At 42.9% G+C, this 23,929-nt stretch overlaps 1 protein-coding gene across 1 annotated transcript; it reads right to left on the reverse strand.

Annotated features, from left to right (window-relative positions):
- Nucleotides 1-3,952: 3,952 nt before the first annotated feature.
- Nucleotides 3,953-23,721, reverse strand: LOC309560231 (carbohydrate sulfotransferase 4-like). The gene is made up of 2 exons (XM_082263804.1): nucleotides 23,665-23,721; nucleotides 3,953-5,193 (listed from the first exon to the last, which is right to left on the reverse strand). Exon 2 carries the CDS (start codon nucleotides 5,178-5,180, stop codon nucleotides 4,062-4,064), a length of 1,119 nt encoding a protein of 372 aa, XP_082119930.1. The 5' UTR covers nucleotides 5,181-5,193; nucleotides 23,665-23,721; the 3' UTR covers nucleotides 3,953-4,061.
- Between the last annotated feature and the right edge of the window lie 208 nt (nucleotides 23,722-23,929).

The raw sequence follows: 23,929 nt of genomic DNA on the forward strand, positions 1-23,929 counted from the left end.
GAGACAGCCGTCACCCTCCTCCTGGGACTCTGCTTCCCGCCAAAGACGCCCTGTCACATGTGCCCTTGGCTTTTATGGTCAATCCCAGGATGCACTGCGGTTGTGCTCTCCCACTGGGACTGCCACAAAAGCCCATTTGCCACTGGCCAGGTTTCCTCCACTGTCCAACAGGCTCCCCTATTGGATAAAGTGGGGACACTTCCTCAGCCCAAGTGACTCACACCTGGACACATGCAACAGGCATAACTAACAGATCAGGCTCCCCTGATAAGCAGATGGAGCATAGCAATGCTTTTGACCTAGCACCTATCTAGGAGGGTGCTACACATAGTTTGTTGAAGCAGTTGTAAACCCAACCAGTAAAATCTCATATAGGCTTTAATATGATAATATCACTTGAAAAGGCTTTTATTTATTAGCTTTCATTAAAATAAAATTTGGTGATTTAATAATTTATTAAAGTGATTGTAAACAATCACCTTATAAATCAACCCATTCAGTTTAAAATAGAAATGAAAAGCAAAACATTTTTGTATAGATACAAAAAAGCATTATAAATAAAATTTTTCCCTTTTTTCTAAGTGATCACATTCCCTCTGTTCTCAGCTGCATAAGATCTGGGGGAGGAGGAGAAGCAGCAGCACACTGATCTTCCCAGTGAATGGCTGTGCAGCCGGGGGCGTGTCAGGAAAAATCTGACCATTGGAGGAGATCAGGCTAAGCTCCCAGCACAGCTAGAAACCTGACCATGGTGTGCTCTCCTGCTTAGTGTGGTCAGTTTTTTTTTTTTTAACAGGAAAGATATAGGACTGGCAGGGATTTAACACAAGGGAAGCAATACAAAGAGAACAGGATACTTCCTCATACAAGTACATGGTACAGCAGCCACATATCAGGAATATGAAATGTTGGGGTAACAAACAATTTATTTCTAGATTTAGATTTTTTTCTATTTCTGTAGATTTTCAAAGATATTAACCACTTAACAACCGCCCGCCGCAGTTTTACTGCGGCTGGCTGGCCCTCCTGCACGAACCGATGTAACTCTACATCGGTCGCATGCCTGCAGCTAGGGGGCGAGCGCGCCGCCAGTGGAGTGCTCCTGCCCCCACTCGGCAGCGGGGACTCCAAAGCACGGGGCCGGCAGCTCCAATTGCCGCCGCCCACCCGCGATCGCTCCCCGCTGAGAGAGAAGAACGGTCGGTTGTTGTAAACACAGCTGACCGTTCTTCTCTCTGGAATGATCACAGAGCGCCTGTGATCCTTCTATATCGGATCACAGGTCTCTATGATCATTTCACAAGCCACGCCCCCATACAGTTAGAATCACTCCCCTAGGCTTACATTTAACCCCTTGATCACCCACTGTGTTAACCCCTTCCCTGCCAGTGTCATTATTACAGTAACAGTATTACAGTAACAGTGCATATTCATAGCACTGATTACTGTAGTAATGTCACTGGTCCCCCCAAAAGTGTCAAAAATGTCAGTTAGGGGTCCGATCTGTCCGCCGGAATGTCGCAGTCCCGCTAAAAATCGCAGATCGCCGCCATTACTAGTAAAAAACAATAAAAATTACATAAATCTCTCCCGTAGTTAGTAGACGCGATAACTTTTGAGCAAACCAATCAAAATACGCTTATTGCGATTTTTTTAACCACTTGCCGACCGCCGCAAGTACATATACTGCGGCGGTCAGCCCCTCACAAGCAAAGTGACGTACCGGTACGTCACTAGCCTGTGAGGCTCTAGGGAGCGAGCGCGCGCCGCCGGATGCGCGCCCCCGCTCGGTCACGGACCCCCCCGCGCGTGTGCCCGGCGGACCCGATGTCCGGCGGGCACTCGCGATCGTCCTTTACACCGGAAGAAAGGCAGGCAGCTAATGTAAACAAGGCGCCTGTCATTCTCCCCTGTGTAGGAATGGTGATCACACGGTTCTACTATGTAGGACCATTGATCACTGTTCTTACACCTCAAGCCACAGCCAATCACAGTTAGAATCACGCCCCTAGGGACACACTTAACCCCTCCCTCTCAAAAAAGTTAACCCCTTCACTGCCAGTGTCATTTTACAGTAACAGTGCATATGTATAGCACTGATTACTGTAGTAATGTCAATGGTAACCCCAAAAGTGTCAAAAATGTCAGTCAAGGGTCCAATCTGTCCGCCGCAATGTCGCAGTCCCGCAAAAAAAATCGCAGATCGCCGCCATTACGCGCTAAAAAAAAACAACAAAAATGACAAAAATCTTTCCCTTAGTTAGTAAACGCAATAACTTTTGCGCAAACCAATCAAAATACGCTTTTTGCGATTTTTTTTTTACCAAACATAGGTAGCAGAAAACAAATTGGCCTAAAAGATTTTTAAATTTTTTTTGGGGGAATTTCATATAAAAAATGTGAAAAATATTGTTATTTTTGCAAAATTGACGCTCTTTTTTTGTTTATAGCGCATGATCACAAAATCGCACAGGTGATCAAATACCACCAAAAGAAAGCTCTGTTTATGGGAAAAAAAGGACGTCAAATTTGTTTAGGTACAGCGTCGCACGACTGCGCATTTGTCCGTTAAAGTCACGCAGCGCCCGAATCGCAAAATAGGCCCTGGTCAGGAAGGGGGTAAAATCTTCCGGGGCTTAAGTGGTTAACCAAAAGTATGTAGCAGAAAACAAATTGGCCTATAATTTTAAAAGATTTCGATTCTTAAATTTTTTTTTTTTGGGAATATTATATAGCAGAATGTAAAAAATATATATATATATATATATATATATATATATTTTTTTTTTTAAAGATTTGTCGCTCTTTTTTTGTTTATAGCGCAAAAAAATAAAAATCACAGAGGTGATCAAATAAATAAATAAATAAATAAATCAAAAAAAGCTCTGTTTGTGGGGAAAAAAGGACATCAATTTTATTTAGGTACAGCGTCGCAATTGTCCGTTAAAGTGATGCAGTGCCGAATCGCAAAAAATGGCCTGATCATTAAGGCGGCAAATCCTTCCGGTCCAGCAGTGATTAATTAAATTATATTCAATTATCTATATTTTTAGCTATCTATCTGTCTATCTACAACAATCGTTGCTACATGACAAAGGGTATCCCAAAGCAATATGGTCTAGCTTATGAGACAGCAGAGCAGACACTATCTATCTATCTATCTATCTATCTATCTATCTATCTATCTATCTATCTATCTATCTATCTATCTATCTATCTATCTATCTATCTATCTATCTATCTATCTATCTATCTATCTATCTATCTATCTCTTTTTTGTCTGTCTATTATCACACCCTTCAGCTAAAACATATATTTTTTTTTTTCTGGTTGTATTTCTGCTAAAGAGAATCTCGCTAGCTCCTCTCCTGGTGTCGGGTGGAGCAGAAGGTGAAGGAAAATCTTCCTTATGCCTCGTACACACGCACCGATTGTTGGTCGTGAATTTTCGGCCACCGTCTGATCGGCCGATTGTCGGCTTGTTAGTATGATGCTTCCGACAACCGACTGCGACTTTTCGGCCGAACAAAATTTGGTGTGCATGCTATAAAATTTTTGTTGGCCGTCAACAGAACGGCCGATTGTTCTTCAGTCAGTACAGATTTTGGCAGACAAAAATGTGATGAGCAAGACTGGGCATGCTCAGAGAAGAAAAAACACACGAAAAGTAAACCAGCACATGACATCACTTCTGAAGTTGGTTTTTGTTGGCCGAGAAAATTTGTGTGCAGTCTAGGCACATTCCAACCAACACAACAACACTGGACAAAAGACGGCCGATCGGTCGGCCAACAATCGTTGCGTGTGTACGAGGCATTAGGAGACAGAGACAACAGAAAAAAAATATAGGTTCCAACCTTTTTTCATTTTATCCAAATCTACAGTATAAAAAATAGTAGTATAACAATATAACAGATAACAAAAGGTAAAAATAAAAAAAAAAGTTCTCCGTTTTAATGGTTCACCCATATTCCTAGTTTTGCTTCTACTTTCGAAGTTGTAAAAGTTGTAAAACTTTAACTTTTGAAAGCTTTTGTTTTATAGACAGTTTTTGTAGCAAACTATAAAAAAAGATTGACAGTCATGTTTTTCTGCTCCTTAGCAGATCTCACTGGCAAATAACCAAAGTTTTCCATGGCGTCTCTGCAAACCTCTTCAATCTCCTTCACTTTTTTGAAGTCCATTATTGTTCTCCACTTTTGTACAACTTTTGAAGATTGCCTTGAAAACGCCATGAACCCATTTTTCTGTCTATCCTCGGAATGTGTAATGTTATAGATCCATTGGTTTCGATTATCAGACATTTTTAGACCAGCAAATTCATAAATCTCTTTGACATTTTTAATGGGCTCCAGTGCCAGGTCTTCATGACGTATAAGCATGTATCGTCCCTGTAGTGAATGTCTAGCTGCCTTGGCCAGTTTGTTTATGGCTACCTGAGCATTGCAGATCTTTGCCATGACCTGGTTGGCAGTAATCTTGTTGTTTTGAGTTTCCTTCTTAAGTACGATTCGGTCCTCAATAGAGAGACTGAAGTATTTCCTTGACAATGCAACAGCTCGAGGATCTCTTACAAGGTGCAGAATCCGTAGGTCAAGAGCAGGGTCTCGGAAAAGTGGAAGCAGGACAGACAAGTCAAGGATGCGAACTGTTTTCATCACTACGTGACTGTATTTGGTACATGCCTCTGCCATTCTATCCAAGGACGTGTTTTTACAACGGTGCAAGCATTTCTGACGATCAAAACCTTCAGATGGCATGTAACCGAAGCAAGATGGTGGAGAACACAAAGCCCGGCTCTCTGCAAAGAAACCCATTTCAGAAATCCGCTGCCCACCTCCAGGAAGGTATTGTTTCAGTGGAGACACATCGCAAGTAAAAAGTGATCGAAAGAGATCCCTGACCAGGTAGTGAAGTAGCTCAACACTCTCTCTCCTAAACTTCATCCACACGGAACGTCCAGGCTCAAAGAGGTAGAAGACATCTTGGTGGTGGTTGAAGATCTGCCCAAGGAATGAAGAACCAGAGCGCCATGAAGATAATATGAGGAGGTGCACAGGCCTCTTCTGGTCTTCATGGGAAGAGGAGATATAGGAAAGATGGCTGAAATGGACAAACTGGTAAAGGAAGAAAAGTAAGAAGAACAAAAGTGAGAAGAAGAAAATAGAACGAATGGACATGGTCTAACTGAACCTAGGGGTGAGAAAAGAAAAAGGAAGATATTATAAAGAACATTAAAAAGTAAGAAAGGCTTTGAAGCTAAACAACTATAATAAATGGAGGAAACCAAGATGCATATATCTCTGAAGGTTCTCATTCATCCAGGTCATGGTATAGCTAGTAGTAGTTAGCAACATTACACGGGACATCTGTAAAGGTAAGCAGTTCCAAGTAGTTATTTTCCATTCTAATGTGTATCAGAAGCGCTAGTAGCTAAAACAGAATAGTTGTAGATACAAGGAGATATTAAAAGCATTTTAATACTTACCTGCTCTGTGCAGTGGGTTTGCACAGAGCAACCCCGATCCTCCTCCTCTCGTGTCCGCCTGCTGTTGCTTCTGGCCCCTCCCTCCTGCCGAGGGCCCCAAGAGCAAGCAGCTTGTTAGGGGGGAACCAGAGCTGGCTCACTCCCGAGCCGCTGCTCTGTGTGTCTGTTCACACATGGAGCGTGGCTCGGCCTCGCCTCCTCTCTCTCCTCATTGGCTCCCTGGCTGTGATTGACAGTAGCAGGAGCCAATGGTTATCACTGGTTTCTCTGCCAGTGAGGAAGAACAGACCCAGGAGAGCTGCTGCTCTTGTGCACTTGACTAGATCAAGATGGGGCTCAAGTAAGTATTGGGGGGGGGGGGCTGCTGCACACAGAACATGGGCAAACTCGATGGACTACTCAGTCTTTTTTCTACAGTCACTTTTCTATGTTTCTAATGTTAATGCATAAAGGTATAAAACCTTGAGCCTTTACAACCACTTTAGAACTACTTTAATCCAATACCAGAAAATGTGTCAAGAAAAATGTTAATTGTCTTCCTACATTCAAAGGCTTTGAGGTGCACATTGTGGACAGAGGACACTGGTTTACAAGAAGCTTGAAATAGGTTATCTATGTCAAACCAGAACAACCATCTCCAAACAGTAGTCAGGAAAACCCAAACATCTCCCAACAGTAGTCAGGAAAACCCAAACATCTCCAAACAGTAGTCAGGAAAACCCAAACATCTCCGACCGGTAGTCAGAAAAACCAAGTTTATGCTCATGCTTAAGCAATGTGCATACGCACAGAACTGTGCACACAATTTGGACCGTGAGTGCATCTGCACTTGAGCGAGCGCATACACATGCACACGAGAGTTAGCATGCTCATGAGCATGCATGTTTGAATTGACCCAGTGGCCTAAGACTCAGGATCATTGCTGGTGGTTGTCAGCCCCTGTGACCAGTCTCTGCTTGCTCCTTTGCTATACCCGGTTTTGCCCTCTGGTTATGTCCGATCTCAATCTCTCTGGTGCCTGACCTTTGTCTTGCTTCTTGACTCTGCACCTTGCTTTTCCCTTTGGCTCACCTGCTGCCCCTCTGATATTGACCTTGGCCTGGTTCCTGTTTACACTCTCATGCTCCTTTGCTATACCCGGTTTTGCCCTCTGGTTATGCCTGATCTCAATCTCTCTGGCACCTGACCTTTGTCTTGCTTCTTGACTCTGCACCTTGCTTTTCCCTTCAGCAAACCTGCTTCCCATCTGATATTGACCTTGGCCTGGCTCCTGTTTACACTCTCATGCTCCTTTGCTATACTCGGTTTTGCCCTCTGATTATGCCTGATCTCAATCTCTCTTGTCCCTGACCTTTGTCTTGCTTCTTGACTCTGCACCTTGCTTTTCCCTTCGGCTGACCTGCTGCTCCTCTGATATTGACCTTGGCCTGGCTCCTGTTTGCGCTCTCATCTTACAAATCTGTGCTTCTTCTGCCCACCCATTGCCAACTTCTGCCTGTCTGACCACGTTCCTGCCCCTGCTTTTGTCAGTTCTGTGATGACATCCGTCTCGAGTTCTGGTTCCTCAGCTTCTACTACCATCGCAAGATCTAGTTCTTATGCTGGCCAGGACTTATTACAGGCAACTGGAAAAACAAAAATGGGCACTCTGCTGGCCTAGCGCATTATCTCTAAAACTATTTGTTTTAAAAAGTTATATATATATATATATATATATATATATACGCTATATTGCCAAAAGTATTGGGACCCCTGCCTTCACACACATGAAGTTTTATGGCATCCCAGTCTTAGTCTGTAGGGTTCAATATTGAGTTTGCAGTTATAGCAGCTTCAACTCTTCTGGGAAGGGTTTAGGAGTGTAACTGACTGTCCTGAACTGAACCTAGGTATGTATGTATTATGTACACTATATTGTGAAAAGTATTGGGACACCAGCCTTTACATGCACATGAACTTTATTGGCATCCCAGTCTTAGTCCGTAGGGTTTATTTTCAGTTGGCCCACCCTTTGCAGCTATAACAGCTTCAACTCTTCTGGGAAGGCTGTCCACAAGGTTTAGGAGCGTGTCTATCGGAATGTTTGACCATTCTTCCAAAAGCACAATTGTGAAGTCAGGCACTGATGTGGAGGAGAAGGCCTGGCTCACAGTTTCCGCTCTAGTTCATCCCAACGGTTTTCTATCGGGTTGAGGTCAGGACTCTGTGCAAGCCAGTTAAATTTCTCCACTCCAAACTCGCTCATCCATGTCTTTATGGACCTTGCTTTGTGCACTGGTCCAAAGAATTTGCTGGAGGGGGGATTATGGTGTGGGGTTGTTTTTCAGGGGTTGGGCCTTGCTCCTTAGTTCCAGTGAAGGGAACTCTTAAGGAATCAGCATACCAAGACAATTTGGACAATTTCATGCTTCCAACTTTGTGGGAACAGCTTGGGGGTTCATATTCCAACATGACTGCTCACCAGTGCACAAAGCAAGGTCCATCAAGACATGGATGAGCGAGTTTAGCTGCAAAGGGTGGGTCAACTCAATATTGAACCCTATGGACTAATACTGGGGTGCCATTAAAGTAAATGTGCATGTAAAGGCAGGCGTCCCGAATACTTTTGGTAAGATAGTGTATCTACCCACAAATAACATCTTTGACACAGCACATCAAGATAACACAGTCAGTCCGTCTACTACACATGGTCCTGGGCATTATCCTGAACTAGATAATGATTCTAGTGAAGGTGATGACATTGTATGGAACATACGCTGAAAAGCGATTTCACCCTAATTTCACCCAAATTGACTGCACTGCACAAGTACATCTTTGCTGCAATGGAGCAGGAGGATTGGGGGAAATGAGCAATTATTCATTTAAATAACAGAAAATTAAATATTATTATTATAATTAAAACCCATTTCCAGGAAACCTCCCAACACTCTCCAAAGATTGTTTATTATGAATTTGTAGTAGATCCAAAAACACTTTCACGTACCATGCTGCTGATGTAGAAAATTTCCTTTTCCCCGACCATGTGACAAATCACAGGGTTCTATTGGCCCCCTTGCTTTTGGGCATTGGTGGGAGGAAATAGCTAGTCTACAAGAGATACAGCACAAGGCAGGTGCGTGGGTGGGGGTCAATATATGATTGTTGAAAAATGTAGTACTAATCTCCTCTAGGTACTGCAGCCATTTGGTAGGACGTTCGATGGATGATATGTGGATTCTGAAAACAATGATAGTGTTATTTTATTGATCCTTTAGTTATGATTGCCTCCCCTTGGGAGCAGCAGGGATAATTTTTGCTTTTTTTTGTGATTTCCTCTGTGGGTCTTCTCCTCCTTCCTCACCTCCTGGCCCCTGTTGGACTGGTTGGACACTTGGACAGTAGTATGACCAGGTCTTTTTTTAGCGAGGATGTGGGGGAACACAGTGCCGGCACCTCCCGCATTGATGGTATGTAATGCCAAGGGGTTCTGGGGGTCTATTGTTGCTGGCTGCTTGAGGATCTCTTGTTGCAGGGGTGGATCTATTGTTGAAGGTGGGGGTCTATTATTGCTGGTGGGAGATATATTGTTACTGGCTTATGTTGCTGGGGGAGATCAATTGTTGCTGGGAGTGATCTACTGTTGAAGGAGGGATCTATTGATGCTAGCTGCTAGGAAACCTTTTGTTTCTGGCAGGCAGAGCGGCTGATAAGGCAGTACAGCCAGTCCTGTTGTACTGGGCCTGGTCCTATCTGCTTAACAGGGGGCTCAGACCTCTACACTTAATTTCTGCAAAATAACAAACAGAGCTTTCTAAAGCCCTGTAGGAGCAGAAATCTCAATATGCTCAGATGCTTTTGAAGGCTAGAGGAGAGATCTGGAGTCTAATAGACCCCTGATCTCTCCATGAGGAGGACCTGTCATGTCTCATTCCAATACATGTTCAAAGCTGGGACAGGGGAGGGGTCAGGGGTGGGGGTCAAGGGCGGGTATAAAAAAAAAAAAAAGAAAAAAACAAGACCAAGGTTTGCAGGGTTAGAGCTGGTGTCAAGTTTGGAGTGAAAGGCCAGGGTCAAAGGTCATAGTCAGCATATATAACATATGTGGTATCGCTGTGATCGTCAGGAGCAAGAGTTGTTCTTTGGTGGTTAATTGTGATAATAGCAAGAAATATACAGCTACTTTAAGAAAAATGATTTATTTTACTATATATATATACATATATATATATATATATATATATATATATATACAGTGCCTTGCGAAAGTATTCGGCCCCCTTGAACTTTGCGACCTTTTGCCACATTTCAGGCTTCTAACATAAAGATATAAAACTGTAATTTTTTGTGAAGAATCAACAAGTGGGACACAATCATGAAGTGGAACGAAGTTTATTGGATATTTCAAACTTTTTTAACAAATAAAAAACGGAAAAATTGGGTGTGCAAAATTATTCAGCCCCCTTTGGGTACGTTGCATGACCACGCAATTATCAGTTAAAGTAACGCAGTGCTAGATAGCAAAAAAATGCCCTGGCCATAAATCTTCCGTAGGTCAAGTGGTTAAAAGGTATAAAACATGGAAAATTGTGCATATATCCCATGAATGTGCTGAATATGTTTTATTATTCTTTTTTTTTTTTGCCCAGGAACATGCTTTTAGTATTTGATGAAAAGAACAACAATTTCAAATTTATATGGAGAAAAAAAAAAGGAAATGGAGGAAACAGCAACAATTTGGAGGAAATTAGGAGATGCCATATAAAAATTATATTATATAATTGGGAAAGTAAATATCTAAAGAGGAAGTACAGTTTTCCTTTGATTGGAAAAAAATAAATAAAAAAATCAGGAGATATGTTACCATTTACCACCAAAATCAAATCGAAATAATCAACCACGCTAAAGCATTAAGTCAAAAATACAGTAAGTGACTGCAGCGACTAACCATGCGATATAACCATAGTAGTACATATAAAAAACAAAAATGTCACACTAGTCTGTATATAAACCAAAAAAGGAGGAAATAAAAAAAAAATATATTGAAAACAGTGTAAGTCGATTTGGGGATCTTATACAGGAATGAATCACATAAGGGTAATGATGTCCTTATATAACTTGTGATCAGTTCTGCAAAAATATGCTGGAATCCACGTGTATACAGATCCGGAAAGGAGGTGCTTCAAAGAAGTTCCATCACCAAAGACCAAAGAATCCTCCTGTGACACCCACCATAATGGGGACACTCACCAGATGAAGTGGACCATCCATTTCTAAAGTGGTCAAACACGCTTGCAAACAGACCTCTGCAGGGTAAAGTGATGGGGGTCTTTTATTAACCACTTTAGCCCCGGAGGATTTGGCTGCTCAATGACCAGGCCCTATTTTGCGATTCGGCATTGCGTGAATTTAACGGACAATTGCTCGGTCGTGCGACGCTGTACCCAAACTAAATTGACGTTCTTTTTTTCCCATAAACAGAGCTTTCTTTTGGTGGTATTTCATCACCTGTGCAATTTTTATTTTTTGCGCTATAAGCAAAAAAAGAGGGGCAATTTTGAAAAAATAACAATATTTTTCAAATCATTTTATATGAAATTCTCAAAAAAAAAGAATGTAAAAATCAAAATTTTGTTAACATTTTAGGCCAATTTGTTTTCCGCTACATATTTTTGGTAAAAAAAAATCGCAATAAGCGTATTTTGATTGGTTAGTGCAATAGTTATTGCGTTTACTAACTACGGGAAAGATTTATGTAATTTTTATTGTTTTTTTTTTTTTTTTTATTGGCGGCGATCTGCGATTTTTTTTTTTGTGGGACTGCGACATTGCGGCGGACAGATCGGTCCCCTAACTGACATTTTTGACACTTTTAGGGGTACCAGTGACATTACTACACTAATTAGTGCTAAAAATATGCACTGTTACTGTAAAAATGACACTGGCAGGGAAGGGATTAACTGGACTGGTGATCAAGGGGTTAAATGTGTCCCTAGGGGCGTGATTCTAACTGTCAGGGGGTGCGGCCTGTGAAGTAATCACAGAGACATGCGATCCTACAAAGCAGGATCACATAGCCTCTGTGATAACTTCAGGGAGAAGGACAGACGGCTGAGTTTACATCAGCCGCTTGTCTTTCTCTCTCAGCTACGGGAGATCGCAAGTGGCCAGCGGCCATCGGAGCCACCAGTCACATGCACTTGCTCCCCAACTGACGAGCAGGGGCGGGAGCGCACCGCTGGCGGCACGTGCTCGCCCCATAGAGTCTCCTGAGCGAGCGACGTAGTATAACGTAAAACGTATAAAGTAAAACCACGGCAGGCGGGGCTCAAGTGGTAAAACACTAGAACAGGCTGGAAATAGGGGGATTCCTCCAATTCAATCAGACGTCCTGTTATGATGTCCCAGTCAGCCATGACCATATGGGGTTGATATGTAGAAAGAGAGCTCCAATACTGTGATATTGCATAAACTAGTTTATTAAAATGTTAAAATATTTCATTTTATGGATAGTGTACGACCCACTGACAATGGGGTACTTTGACGTAGTGGTGGGCTTGAGCGCGATATGGCTATATGGTGGGACCAAATTCCCATTTTTACTTATTTTGATCAGGTCTTAGTTGCCTTGTTATATTTGATGGTTATTTCTTTTGCATGTGTGCGCTATCCTCTGTAGTTATATATGTCTTTTGGTTTTCATAGCAGCACCATCTTTAGAAATGCATGTTCAGGGTGTGCCCCCCCAACCCTTTTTTTGTTTGTTAATTTATTATAAAGCCAAAAAACTACTTACAATTTGTAAAAACAACATGAGCCTTGATTAAATGTTAGTTTGCCGGCAAACAGATACAGACACTGCCGCACTTCCGTGGGTCAGGTAGGACGTTATGACGTCAGGGCGTAGCTACTGATGTCATCACGTCATATATATATATATATATATATATATATACTGACGTCATATATATATATATATATATATATATATATATAGCTCAGTGCATCGCCCGTGCCCCGGAAGACGTCATGTATGACGAAACACTTGACATGTTTCGTCATACATGACGTCTTCCGGGGCACGTACGATGCGCTGAGCTATATATATATATATATATATATATATATATATATAGTACAATAACAGAGCCAGGCCTCCTTTTCAGTCAATGGCCATAATGGGCGAAATCCAAGCCTTCTCCTCCATATAAAAAAACCAAGCCTCGTTTTCAAAAACAAACCAAAAAAAAAGCCTAATTTGTCTTGAAAAAGCAAAAACAAAAAAACAAGGCATAATCCACTTGGATACACAAAGTACTTGTGACGATATGAACAGTTTTACTAATGCTAGCCATACACTAAATTGGCCAAAATTCGATCATTTGGACAGTTTTAATTTTTCGGCCAGTTAATGGGCACAAATCAGTAATCGGTTGTGACGTTTTTGAGCCGACAAAACGAAGGACAAGTTTGGGAATTTTCTGCCGAATGAATGATAAATTAAAACGTTAATGTGTTTCTCGTCCAAACTGTTCGCACTAGGTATATGTGAAAAAACAAACAAAAAACTGATTAATTTATATCTATTGAACGATTTATCGGTCATTACGTGGTGGCACGATCGTTTTCTCTCAAGGCTGAGTGTTTGTTTTTCGAAAATTAGTTTGAACGATTTTTCCTATAGTGTATGGCCAGCATTACACATGTCAAAGTTGCAAAACTGTGCTTGGTCAATAACATTTATTTTACCTGTAGTCGTGTAGTAGTGCATTCCTCGCTGTCTGTCTCTATGGACACAGGCAGCGCGGCTCTAGAGGGAACCCGCAGGTGGTACCCCATAGGAAATGGCTTTCTATGGGGTTCCACCAAGGAGAGGAGGAGCCAGGAGCACTGGCGGGGGACCTAAGTAGAGGAAGATCAGAGCTGCTCTGTGCATAAACAATGCACAGTTCAGGTAAGTGTGATGTGTTTGTTATTTAAAATAATAAGAAAATTGACTGTACAGTCGCTTTAACCACTTTACCACCGGAGGATTATGCTGTCTTACGTCTGGGCCACTTTTTGCGATTCGGCACTGTGCGACTTTAACTGACAATTGCGCGGTCATGCAACGCCGTACCCAAACTAAATTTATGTCCTTTTTTCCCACAAACAGAGCTTTCTTTTGGTGGTATTTGATCACCTGTGTGATTTTTACTTTTTGCGCTATAAACAAAAAAAGAGCATACATTTTGAAAAAAAAAAAACAATATTTTTCACATTTTTTTATATGAAATTCCCCCCCCCCCCAAAAAAAAATGTAAAAATCAAATTTTTTTAAATTTTTGGCCAATTTGTTTTCTGCTACATATGTTTGTTAAAAAAAAAATCACAATAAGCGTATTTTGATTGGTTTGCGCAAAAGTTATTGCGTTGACTAAGTAAGGGAAAGATTTCTGTCATTTTTGGTGTTTTTTTTTTAACGAGTAATGGCGGCGATCTGCGATTTTTTTTTTTTTTGCAGGACTGCGACATTGCGGCGGACAGATCGGACCCTTGACTGACATTTATGACACTTTTGGGGGTACCAGTGACATTACTGCAGTAATCAGTGCTATAAATATGCACTGTTACTGTAAAAATGACACTGGCAGGGAAGGGGTTAATTTTATTGGAGAGGGAGGGGTTAATGTATGCCTGGTGCTTACTAACATGTGTGGGGGGAGGTGACTGAGTGACACAGGGACAGATCGCAGGTTCAGCTATGCTGAATCCTGCAATCTGACCCTGCCTTTCACTTAGGAGATCCGCCCGCTTTGTTTACACATGCGGGCGGATCTCCAGACCCGATTCCCCGACAATCGGGGAAGAGCAGCGGCAATAGACTCCCGCTGTGACTGAATACAGCGGGAGCTAGCCTCCGGCGGGGCGCGCGCGCCGCCGAGAGTGGGGTCTACGTCTCCAGATGATAACAAACCACTTTGCCGCAGTAGAGCTCTAGTGAGCAGTGGCAAAGTGCTTAATTTGTACCTTTTGATATTTGTCTTTGGGAATACTACTTGAAATGCATTTTCATGAGCGGAAGCATGTGTTTTTTTATTTCGGGAAATAGGCAAGAGTGAACGGCCCTTTAATATAGAAAGGGAAAAGGAATAATGGATGCTGAGAAAAAGGCAAAACCTGTTTGTAAAGGAAAAGTAATAAAAAAAAGTAACCATCAATATCCACCTCCATGCTGCAGCTGTCCCACATTGGCTTTAACCACCTCAATACCGGGCACTTAAACCCCCTTCCTTCCCAGACCAATTTTCAGCTTTTAGCACTGTTGCAATTTGAATGACAATTGCGCGGTTATGCAACGCTGTACCTAAACCAAATTTGTGTCATTTTTTCCCCACAAATAGAGCTTTCTTTTGGTGGTATTTGATCACCGTCAGGTTTTTTCTTTTTTGGTGCACAAATAAAAAAAGACTGAAAAGTTTGAAAAAAAAAAGTTTTTTTGTTTAGGTTATAAAATTTTGTAAATAGATATGTTTTTTCCTGCACTGATGAGCACTGATGATGCCGCACTGACAGGCACTGATGGGGGGGCACTGATGGGGTGGCACTGATATGGTGGCACTGATATGCAGCACTGATGGGCACTGATAGGTAGCACTGATATGCAGCACTGATGGGCACTGATATGTGGCACTGATAGATAGCACTGATATGCAGCATTGGTGGGCACTGATAGGCAGCGCTGATGGGCACTGATAGGCAGCACTGATGGGCACTGATTGGCGGCACTGATGGGCACTGATAGGTGGCACTGTTGGGCGGCAATGATCGGCACTGATCGGCACTGATCGGCACTGATGGGGGGCACTGATGGGCACTGATAGGCAGCACTGGTGGGCAATAATGGGCACTGGTGGGCGGCACTGATAGATGGCAATAATGGGTATTGGTGGGCAGCACTGATAGATGGCATTGGTGGACAACACTGATAGGGAGGGCACTGGGGGGCTCTCTGAGCCCTGCTTGCCATCCCTGGTGGCCATAGTGGGCATCCCTGGTGGTCATGGGTGGGCATCCCTGGTGGCTTAGTGGCACCCCTCCCCCCCCCCCCCCAGGGCTGCACTGGTAATCGATGTTCTGATTACCAGCACAGACCCCCCCTGTGATCAGTGAGTAATTAGAAATACTCACTGATCACCCCCGCAGCAGCACCGATCATCCCTCTTCTCCTCACTGACAGGATCTCTCAGGGGGAGAAGAGATCGAAGCCGTTACAACGGCTCTATGTACATTACATGACGGCTGTGATTGGACACAGCCGTCATGTGATCAGGAGGGCCAATCACAGGGCCCTCCTGCCGAATGATGTTGCTCTGTGTCCGAGGGACACAGGCACATCGAGATCGCGCCGCTGCGCGTGCCCGCGGCGGCGCGATCTCTCTCCTTCTGAAGGACGTTCCGGAACGTCCATTCAGAAGGACGAGACTCCCGCCCGGCCGTATATGTACTATGGCCCGGGTGGGAGGTAGTTAAAGAGGAAGTAAACCCTCCTCTGCAACTTTTACCTATAGGTAAGCCTATGATAAGGCTTACCTATAGGTAGTGTAAATATCTCCTAAACATGTACCGTTTAGGAGATATTTACCTTACATGCAGCCAGTGACGTCACTGGCGCATGCGCTCTGAAGGAACGGCCGCTGGTGCCGTTCCTTCAGAGCCCCGTGCTGTGACTGTCGGCTCCCGCGCGCGTGCGCTGGAGTGATGTCACCGTGGCTCCGGCCAATCAGATGGCCAAAAGCCGCGATCCCAGAAGACGGGCGACTGAACATGTCGCCCGTCATACAGGTAAGCGGGCGGCACGGCGGGGGCTCGTTCTAAGGTAAGTATTTCATAATGAGCTAGTATGCGATGCATACTAGCTCATTATGTCTTTCTCTTTCAGGTTGAAAAAAAAAAAACTTGTAATGGGTTTACAACCTCTTTAAGCCAGATATTTGCAAAGAGTGGCCCTCCAGCTGTTGCAAAACTACAAGTCCCATCATGCCTCTGCGTGTCATGCTTGTGGCTATCAGAGTCTTGCTATGCATCATGGGACTTGTAGTTCTGCAAAATCTGGAGGCCCACAGTTTGCATATTCCTGCTCTAAGCCAAGAGAACTGATTGATCCAAGGGCTTAACTAGAACCTTCAGGGCCCCGGTGCAAGAAACCATGAAGGGCCCCCCGGACCCCTGGCCTGGGCCCTTCCCTTCAAGCCTGGGGCGCTTCCCACTGATTCCTGGGGCCCTTTACTCTCGTTGCAGGGCCCTTTATTACGTTCCCGCAACGGGACCCTTTCACAAGTTCTGCAGTGGGCCCCCTTCCTGCCTTCTTGGGGCCTCCCCACGGTGGTGGAATGCCAGGGCCCGGTTGCAAGTGTGACCTTTGCGATCCTGGAAGTTAACCCACTGGTGTCAGTAGTTTTTATTTTTTTGGTACTTTAATTGTATTATTTTTTTATCATTTTATTTTATTTTTTTTACAATGTCACTGACTATGACTCTGTCCATTCAGTAAAGTAAGGAGATGGTAAATTACATATTTACCGACCCCTTCCTGGTTCTCTATTGTGACAACTCCCCTGCAGCAGCGGCAGGATAGGGGAGGGAGCACAGTGGGGGGGGGGCACAGTGGGGGGGGACCAAGGGAGTACACAGAGGCCCAGAGACAGCAGAACACAAGTGAACTGGATAGGAGGAGTGGCGGGGGCAGCATACAGAGGAACCAATCTCCTCCATTTTCCTCCTGCAGCTACAGGAGGAAAAAGGAGGACAGTGATTTCTCTACATGCTGCCCCCGCCGCTCCTCCTATCCAGGTGTACAGGGGACCCGCACAGGCCCCCTGGAGCATGGGGCCCGGTTGCAATTGCAACCCCTGTAGTTACGCCCCTGGATTGATCACTTGACCACCAATTGCCCAGCTGGTAAGAGCAGAGAGCAGTGACTGTAAGACTCGGTTCACACTGGGGCGGCACGACTCCTTACTACTTCGGGGGCGACTTGTGCATTCCCATGCACCACGACTTCGGAGCGACTTGCATGGACTTCACATAATGGAAGTCTATGCAAGTCGCTCCGAGGTCGCCCCGAAGTAGTACAGGACCCTTTTTCTAAGTCGGAGCGATTTGTGTCACTCCTAATAGAACGGGTCCTGTAGCAGTCAATGGACCGTGAGGGAGCGGTAGTGTGGACCGAGTCTCAGTCACCTCCAGAACTCAGTGGAGCGCTGCGTGGGGGAGGGGGAAGGTGCAATTGGCTCCACCTGTGAGCCGCAGGTTGAGAGGCAGAGCCAGCTGTCAATCAGGCAGCCAGTTGGATCCCAACAATATTGTGGGGATCTTTCCAGAACCTTGAGCAGCTCTGCCTCGACAGCTCATAGTGGACATTGGCCGACTCTGAGTCACAGAAGAATAAAAGTAAGTTGTTGGAATATATTCTTCATTTGTATTTTGCGCAACAGCTACATCAGCCAGTAGATGGCAGTGTTCATAAGTTTGTAGCTGCTCTACACGGGCACGCCCGTGTGAAAGGACCCTAAGATCATCACAGAGGCTATGTGATCCTGCTATATAGGATCGCATGTCTCTGTGATGATCTAACAAGCCACGCCCCCTGACAGTTAGGATCACGCCCCTAGGGTCACACTTAACCCCTTGATCACCAATAAAGTTAACCCCTTCCCTGCCAGTGTCATTTCGACAGTAACAGTGCATATTTATAGCACTGATTACTGTATATGTAGCAGAATACAAATTGTCCTAAACTGATAAAAAAATTAAATTTTTTAAATTTTTTTATTGGGAATGTCTTATAGCAGAAAGTAATAATTTTTTTTTCAAAAATTGTCGCTCTTTTTTTGTTTATAGCGCAAAATCTAAAAACCGCAGAGGTGATCGAATACCACCAAAAGAAAGCTCTATTTGTGGGGGGAAAAAAGGACATCAATTTTATTTGGGTACAGCGTCCAAAAATCTCACCCGTAGTTTGTAAGCGCTATAACTTTTGCGCAAACCAACAAAAATACGCTTTTTGGGATTTTTTTTTTACCAAAAATATGTAGCAGAATACAAATTGGCCTAAACTTATAAAAAAATTACATTTTTAACATCTTTTTTATTGGGAATGTCTTATAGCAGAAAGTAAAAAAATATGGCGTTTTTTTATTTTTTTCAAAATTGTCGCTCTTTTTTTGTTTAGAGCGCAAAATCTAAAAACAGCAGAGGTGATCAAATACCACCAAAAGAAAGCTCTATTTGTGGGGGAAAAAAAAGGACAGCAACTTGATTTGGGTACAGCGTCGCACGACCACGCAATTTTCCATTAAAGTAACGCAGTGCCGAATCACAAAAAATGGCCTGGTCATTAAGGGGGCAAATCCTTCCGGTCCAGAAGTGGTTAATACAATATACCCTTTTTTTTTTTTTTTTTTACGTTACTTTTAGTATATGTACATGCCTCATTTACACCCCTATGGGACCAATTTCTCCTGTTTGTTTCAAGTGTTACTGTATAAATGTCACGGGCAGGGAAGGGGTTAACACTGGGGTTGATCAAGGGGTTAAGTGTATGCCTAATAGTGCTTACTGACTGTCTAAGGGGGGATGGGTTGGACAGAGGCAGAGAGAGATCGGTGATTCAGCTTAGCTCAATCACACGATCTCTGTGTGCCTCTCTGACAGAAGAGCCGCCTGCTTTGTTTACATAGGCAGACGGCTCTTCTGTCATTCCAGCCGAAGATCGCGGGGGGGCGCCCGCTCCTCCCACCGTCTGCCTCCCGCTGTGTCTAATCTACGTGCTCATAATCACATAGACCTACGCAGAGGCGTAACTAGAGCCTTCAGGGCCCCGATGCAAGAAACCATGAAGGGCCCCCCCAGATCCCTGGCCGGGGCCCTTCCCTTCAAGCCCGGGGCTCTTCCCACTAATCCTGGGGCTCTTTATTCTCATTGCATGGCCTTTTATTACGGTCCCGCAGCAGGATCCTTTCACAAGTTCTGCAGTGGGCTCCCTTCCTGCAATCTTGGGGCCTCCCCACAGTGGTGCAATGCCAGGGCCCGGTCGCAAGTGTGACTTTTGCAATCCTGGAAGTTCACCCACTGGTTTGCTACTGGGCCCCTGGAGCATGGGGCCCGGTAGCAATCGCAACCCCTGCAACCCCTGTAGTTACGCCCCTGGACCTACGTGATTATGGGCAGCCAAGCCGACCCTGCCACAGTAAGTCTGTGTGGGGCGGTCAGCAAGTGGTTAAATGACAAGGACATAAAGATACTGTAAAAGTAAACGTAAAGCAGCTAAAACAGGACAAACGTTTTATAAACCCCCTAAAAAACACATCAACTTAGATACAAAATAAGTTACTGCATGTACCATAAAAATGTTTCAGAATTTCATTGCAAATTGCTTCCTGGATAACACACTCCCTACCCGGGCTGGCCATACATTATACAATTTTCCTTTTAGATTTACTGAAGCCATATAATATGAGGTCAAACCTATACAACACTGTCAATTCTTTTTGCAGTCAGGCAGGCCCTTGCACTATGTAGTTGAAGGTAAATCTAAAAGAAATTGAATGAGGAAATTGTATAATGTATGGCCAGCTTTAGACTTTCGACTCCTATCCATTTACACTAAATAATCCACCATTATAAACCATACTAGAAATCAGCATATTTTTTCTTAAAAAATGCACAGTTTTGGCGAATTGGCCTAGACTCAAAGGAGACGTTAACCACTTCCCGACCACCCGCCGCCTTTTTACTGCGGCAGGGTGGCTCTCCTGCGCAAACAGACCTAGATTTACGTCAGTCGCGTGCGGGAAGCTAGGGGGCGAGAACGCGCCACCGCCGCCACTCAGCAGCGGGGAAGCCGATGCCTGTGTCAGACGGCTCCGATTGCCCCTGGTCACCCGCGATCGCTCCCCGGTGAGAGAGAAGGACGGGCAGCTGTTGTAAACACAGCTGACAGTTCTTCTCCCTGGAATGATCATAGAGCGTCTGTGATCTAAGGATCGACCGATTATACCGCAACACTGATATATCGAGGGCCGATATGCACTTTCCCCGATATATCGGACTTGGCCCTGGAGCTTACCGATATTGCCGATATTTCGGGAAAGTGCTGTACCGGAGTGATGCCTGCAGCTAGAGCTATCACCCCGGTACCGGCTTCCATAGCCGACGGTAGGCTGTCTTGTAATGACAACCGATGCAGCTGAGAAGCCGCTCGACTGTAATTACAACGAGCGGGAGGGGACGTCCCCCCCCACTCCCGCTGCCTTCTGCTGCTCGCCCGAGTCTCCCGTCCCACCGGGAGACCCGGGCATCCTACCTCCACTTCCGCCGCCGAAGAAAATAATCGGTCTCCATGTAAAAAACCCGGAAGTGATGTCATGTCAAAAACTGACAGCATTCAAAACAGCCAAACTTGGCGTTTTTAATGCTTTTTGGTGCTAAGGAGGGGTTTGGGGTCTTTTAGACCCCCAGATCCCTCCACAAGAGTACCTGAAAAAAAAAAAAAATAAATAAAAAAAAACATTTTTTTTACATGTCCGAAAATATCGGCTGATATCGGCCGATACCGATATCCGATGACCAAAATATCGGTATCGGTGTTGGCATTAAAAAAACAATGTCGGTTGATCACTACTGCGATCCTTCTATATAGGATCGCAGGTCTCTATGGTCATCTCAGAAGCTACGCCCCCCCCCACAGTTAGAATCATTCCCCTAGGCTTACATTTAACCCCTTGATCACCTATACTGTTAACCCCTTCCCTGCCAGTGTCATTATTACAGTAACAGTGCATATTTTTAGCACTGATTACTGTAGTAATGTCACTGGTCCCCCCAAAAGTGTCAAAAATGTCAGCTAGGGGTCCGATCTGTCTGCCGCAATGTCGCAGTCCCGCTAAAAAACGCAGATCGCCCCCATTACTAGCAAAAAAAAAAAAACAATAAAAATTTCATAAATCTTTCCCGTAGTTAGTAGACACAATAACTTTTGCGCAAAACCAATCAAAATACGCTTATTGCCATTTTTTTTTACCAAAAATATGTAGCAGAAAACAAATTGGCCTAAAATGTTAAATTTTGAGTTTCACGTTTTTTTTTTTTTTTTGAGAATGTTATATAGCAGAATGTGAAAAATATTGTTTTTTTTTTTTTTTCAAAAAAGGATGGGGTGATATACGGACATACGGAACGCCCGTGTGAAAGGGGCCTTATACTTTTTATTATGTTTATTTTTTTTTCTTATTTATTTTTTTTTTTTTTTTTAGAAATGCAATAGATTATAAGCCCCCGTTCACACTGGGGCGACCTGTGAGGCGACCTGGTCACCTCACAGGTCGCCGCAGGTCGCCTCCCATAGGGAAGCTGCGGACCCGTTCTGATAGGAGCGACACAAGTCGCTCCGACTCAGAAAAAGGGTCCGGAGCTTCTTTGGGGCGACCAGGAGGCGACCGCCATAGACTTCAATGTTACGAAGTCCATGGCGGCCGCTCCGAGGTAGCGGCGCGCTGCTCGCACCGCGACCTCGGAGGTCGCGGTGCGAAGTAGCGTCGCCCCAGTGTGAATGGGGGCTAAATGGCTTCTATATGTTGTTTTTTTGTGTTTTATTGTTTTTTTTAATGTGCTGCTTAATTTTTCTCACAGACAGATAATAATAATAATAATCATAATAATAATAATAAAAATCATAATAATAATAATAATAAGAAGAAAATAAAAAGTAAAATAAAAAACTTAAAGCAACAGTACACAATTTGTATACTGTTGCATTATATTTTTTTTATGTCATTTTTATTTCTGTGAAAAACATAAGCCATACAAAATGTGCAAACAATAATGAATAAACCAAAGCAACATGGGTAGGTTAAAAAAAAAAAAAAATAGTGAGATCTATTTTGCCAATATCACTTCATCCTTTTACCATATTATTTCCCCGCTTTCCCTACCTTGTGCTGGTCAAACCCACCTAAAGGACCCAATTAATTTTTTTTCTCCTTTTTTTTTTTTCTTTTTCTCTACAACTCCCATTTCCACTCTTTTTCACTTCTCCTCATTATTTTTTTTTTAGTCTATTTAATTGTATTATTTATGTTTTTTGTCTATTTATTTTATCATTTATTAATTTTATTGTATTACTTTTTATTTATTTATTTATTTGCGGAAGGGAAATTCTGGGTGTCACCAAAAATTGTGTCCCCATGGGAAGAATTTTCCTCTTTTTATTTTATTTCTTTCTTTATTTATTAAAGTAGAATTAAAGGCATTTTTATTTTTCATTTAGGATAGTATAAGGAAGGATTTTTAGCACCTGTCATTTTTTTTTTTTGCCTTCTGCTTTCCACTAGTGAGATTTCCCTACACTTCCTGTCCCATAGCTAAAAAAGTTAGAGGAAAATCCCTGCAAAAGGAAGGGAAATTCTGGGTGTCACCAAAAATTGTGTCCCCATTGGAAGATTTTTCCTCTATTACTGTTCTGAGGATGACATGAAATTCAGCATTTTCTTTCATGTTCACTCTCGGTGATAATGGTAAACAGGACAGAGAGGGTGAATCTCCCTAATGGGGGCACAGACAGCAATAAAAAAAACCTGACAGGTGTTCTAATCCCTCTCCACTCTATCCAAAATAAAAAAAAAATTAAAAAAGTTTTGCCTTTAGTTATGTTTAAATATGTTAGTTACATATAGGTGGGTCAAACCCACCTAAAGGACCCATTTAATCTTTTTTTCCTCTTTTTTTATTTTTCTCTATATCTCATTTCCACTCTTCTTCATTCCTTCTCATTAAGTTTTTTTTTTTTTTAAAGTTTATTTAATTCTATTATTTATTTTTTTGAATATTTATTTTATCATTCATTTATTTTATTGTTTTACCTATTTGTATTTATTTATTTAAATTATTAAAGTAGAATTAAGGGCATTTAAAAAAAAGAAAAAAAAGTTTTGCCTTTAATGTTAGTTACATATTTAATGCAATTTATGACACCTCTATAGAGTACATATATTTTAGAAACAATATATTGATTGCACTGCCAACAGATCATCTACAAAATGAAAAATAAAAATATATTGAAAAAAACATAACAACTAAAAATGATTAATCAGACTATAGGAGGATCAACACTTGCATAGTCATTCTATTTAAATCAGGTAAAGAAGTAACAATTTCTATACCTTGAGTGCCCGGCTTGTGTAGAGGGATCAGCAGATTTCTTCTATCTGAAGATAAACCTCAAGTTCAGAAGATTTACAGGTAGCAGGAATAAGCTAAAGATAAAAAAAGAAATAATAAAAAAAAAGGTTACAGCCCACAACAAATGCCTATCATTTGACTAGTTCCATAGTAAATTGGAGAATGATTTGAACTGTGAAAGCACCGTGATAAATCAGGTGAGATAAATCATTATTTCTAGTCCAAGTAATCTTTCCACCTGGCTGT

The sequence above is a fragment of the Pelophylax lessonae genome (assembly GCF_965119305.1).
Source record: "Pelophylax lessonae genome assembly, chromosome: 7".
In the NCBI taxonomy this organism is placed as follows: Eukaryota; Metazoa; Chordata; class Amphibia; order Anura; family Ranidae; genus Pelophylax; species Pelophylax lessonae.

Bases quoted from the DNA above. Each gene is read 5' to 3' on its own strand.
- LOC309560231 (XM_082263804.1), bottom strand. From the start codon at position 5,180: ATGTCCATTCGTTCTATTTTCTTCTTCTCACTTTTGTTCTTCTTACTT.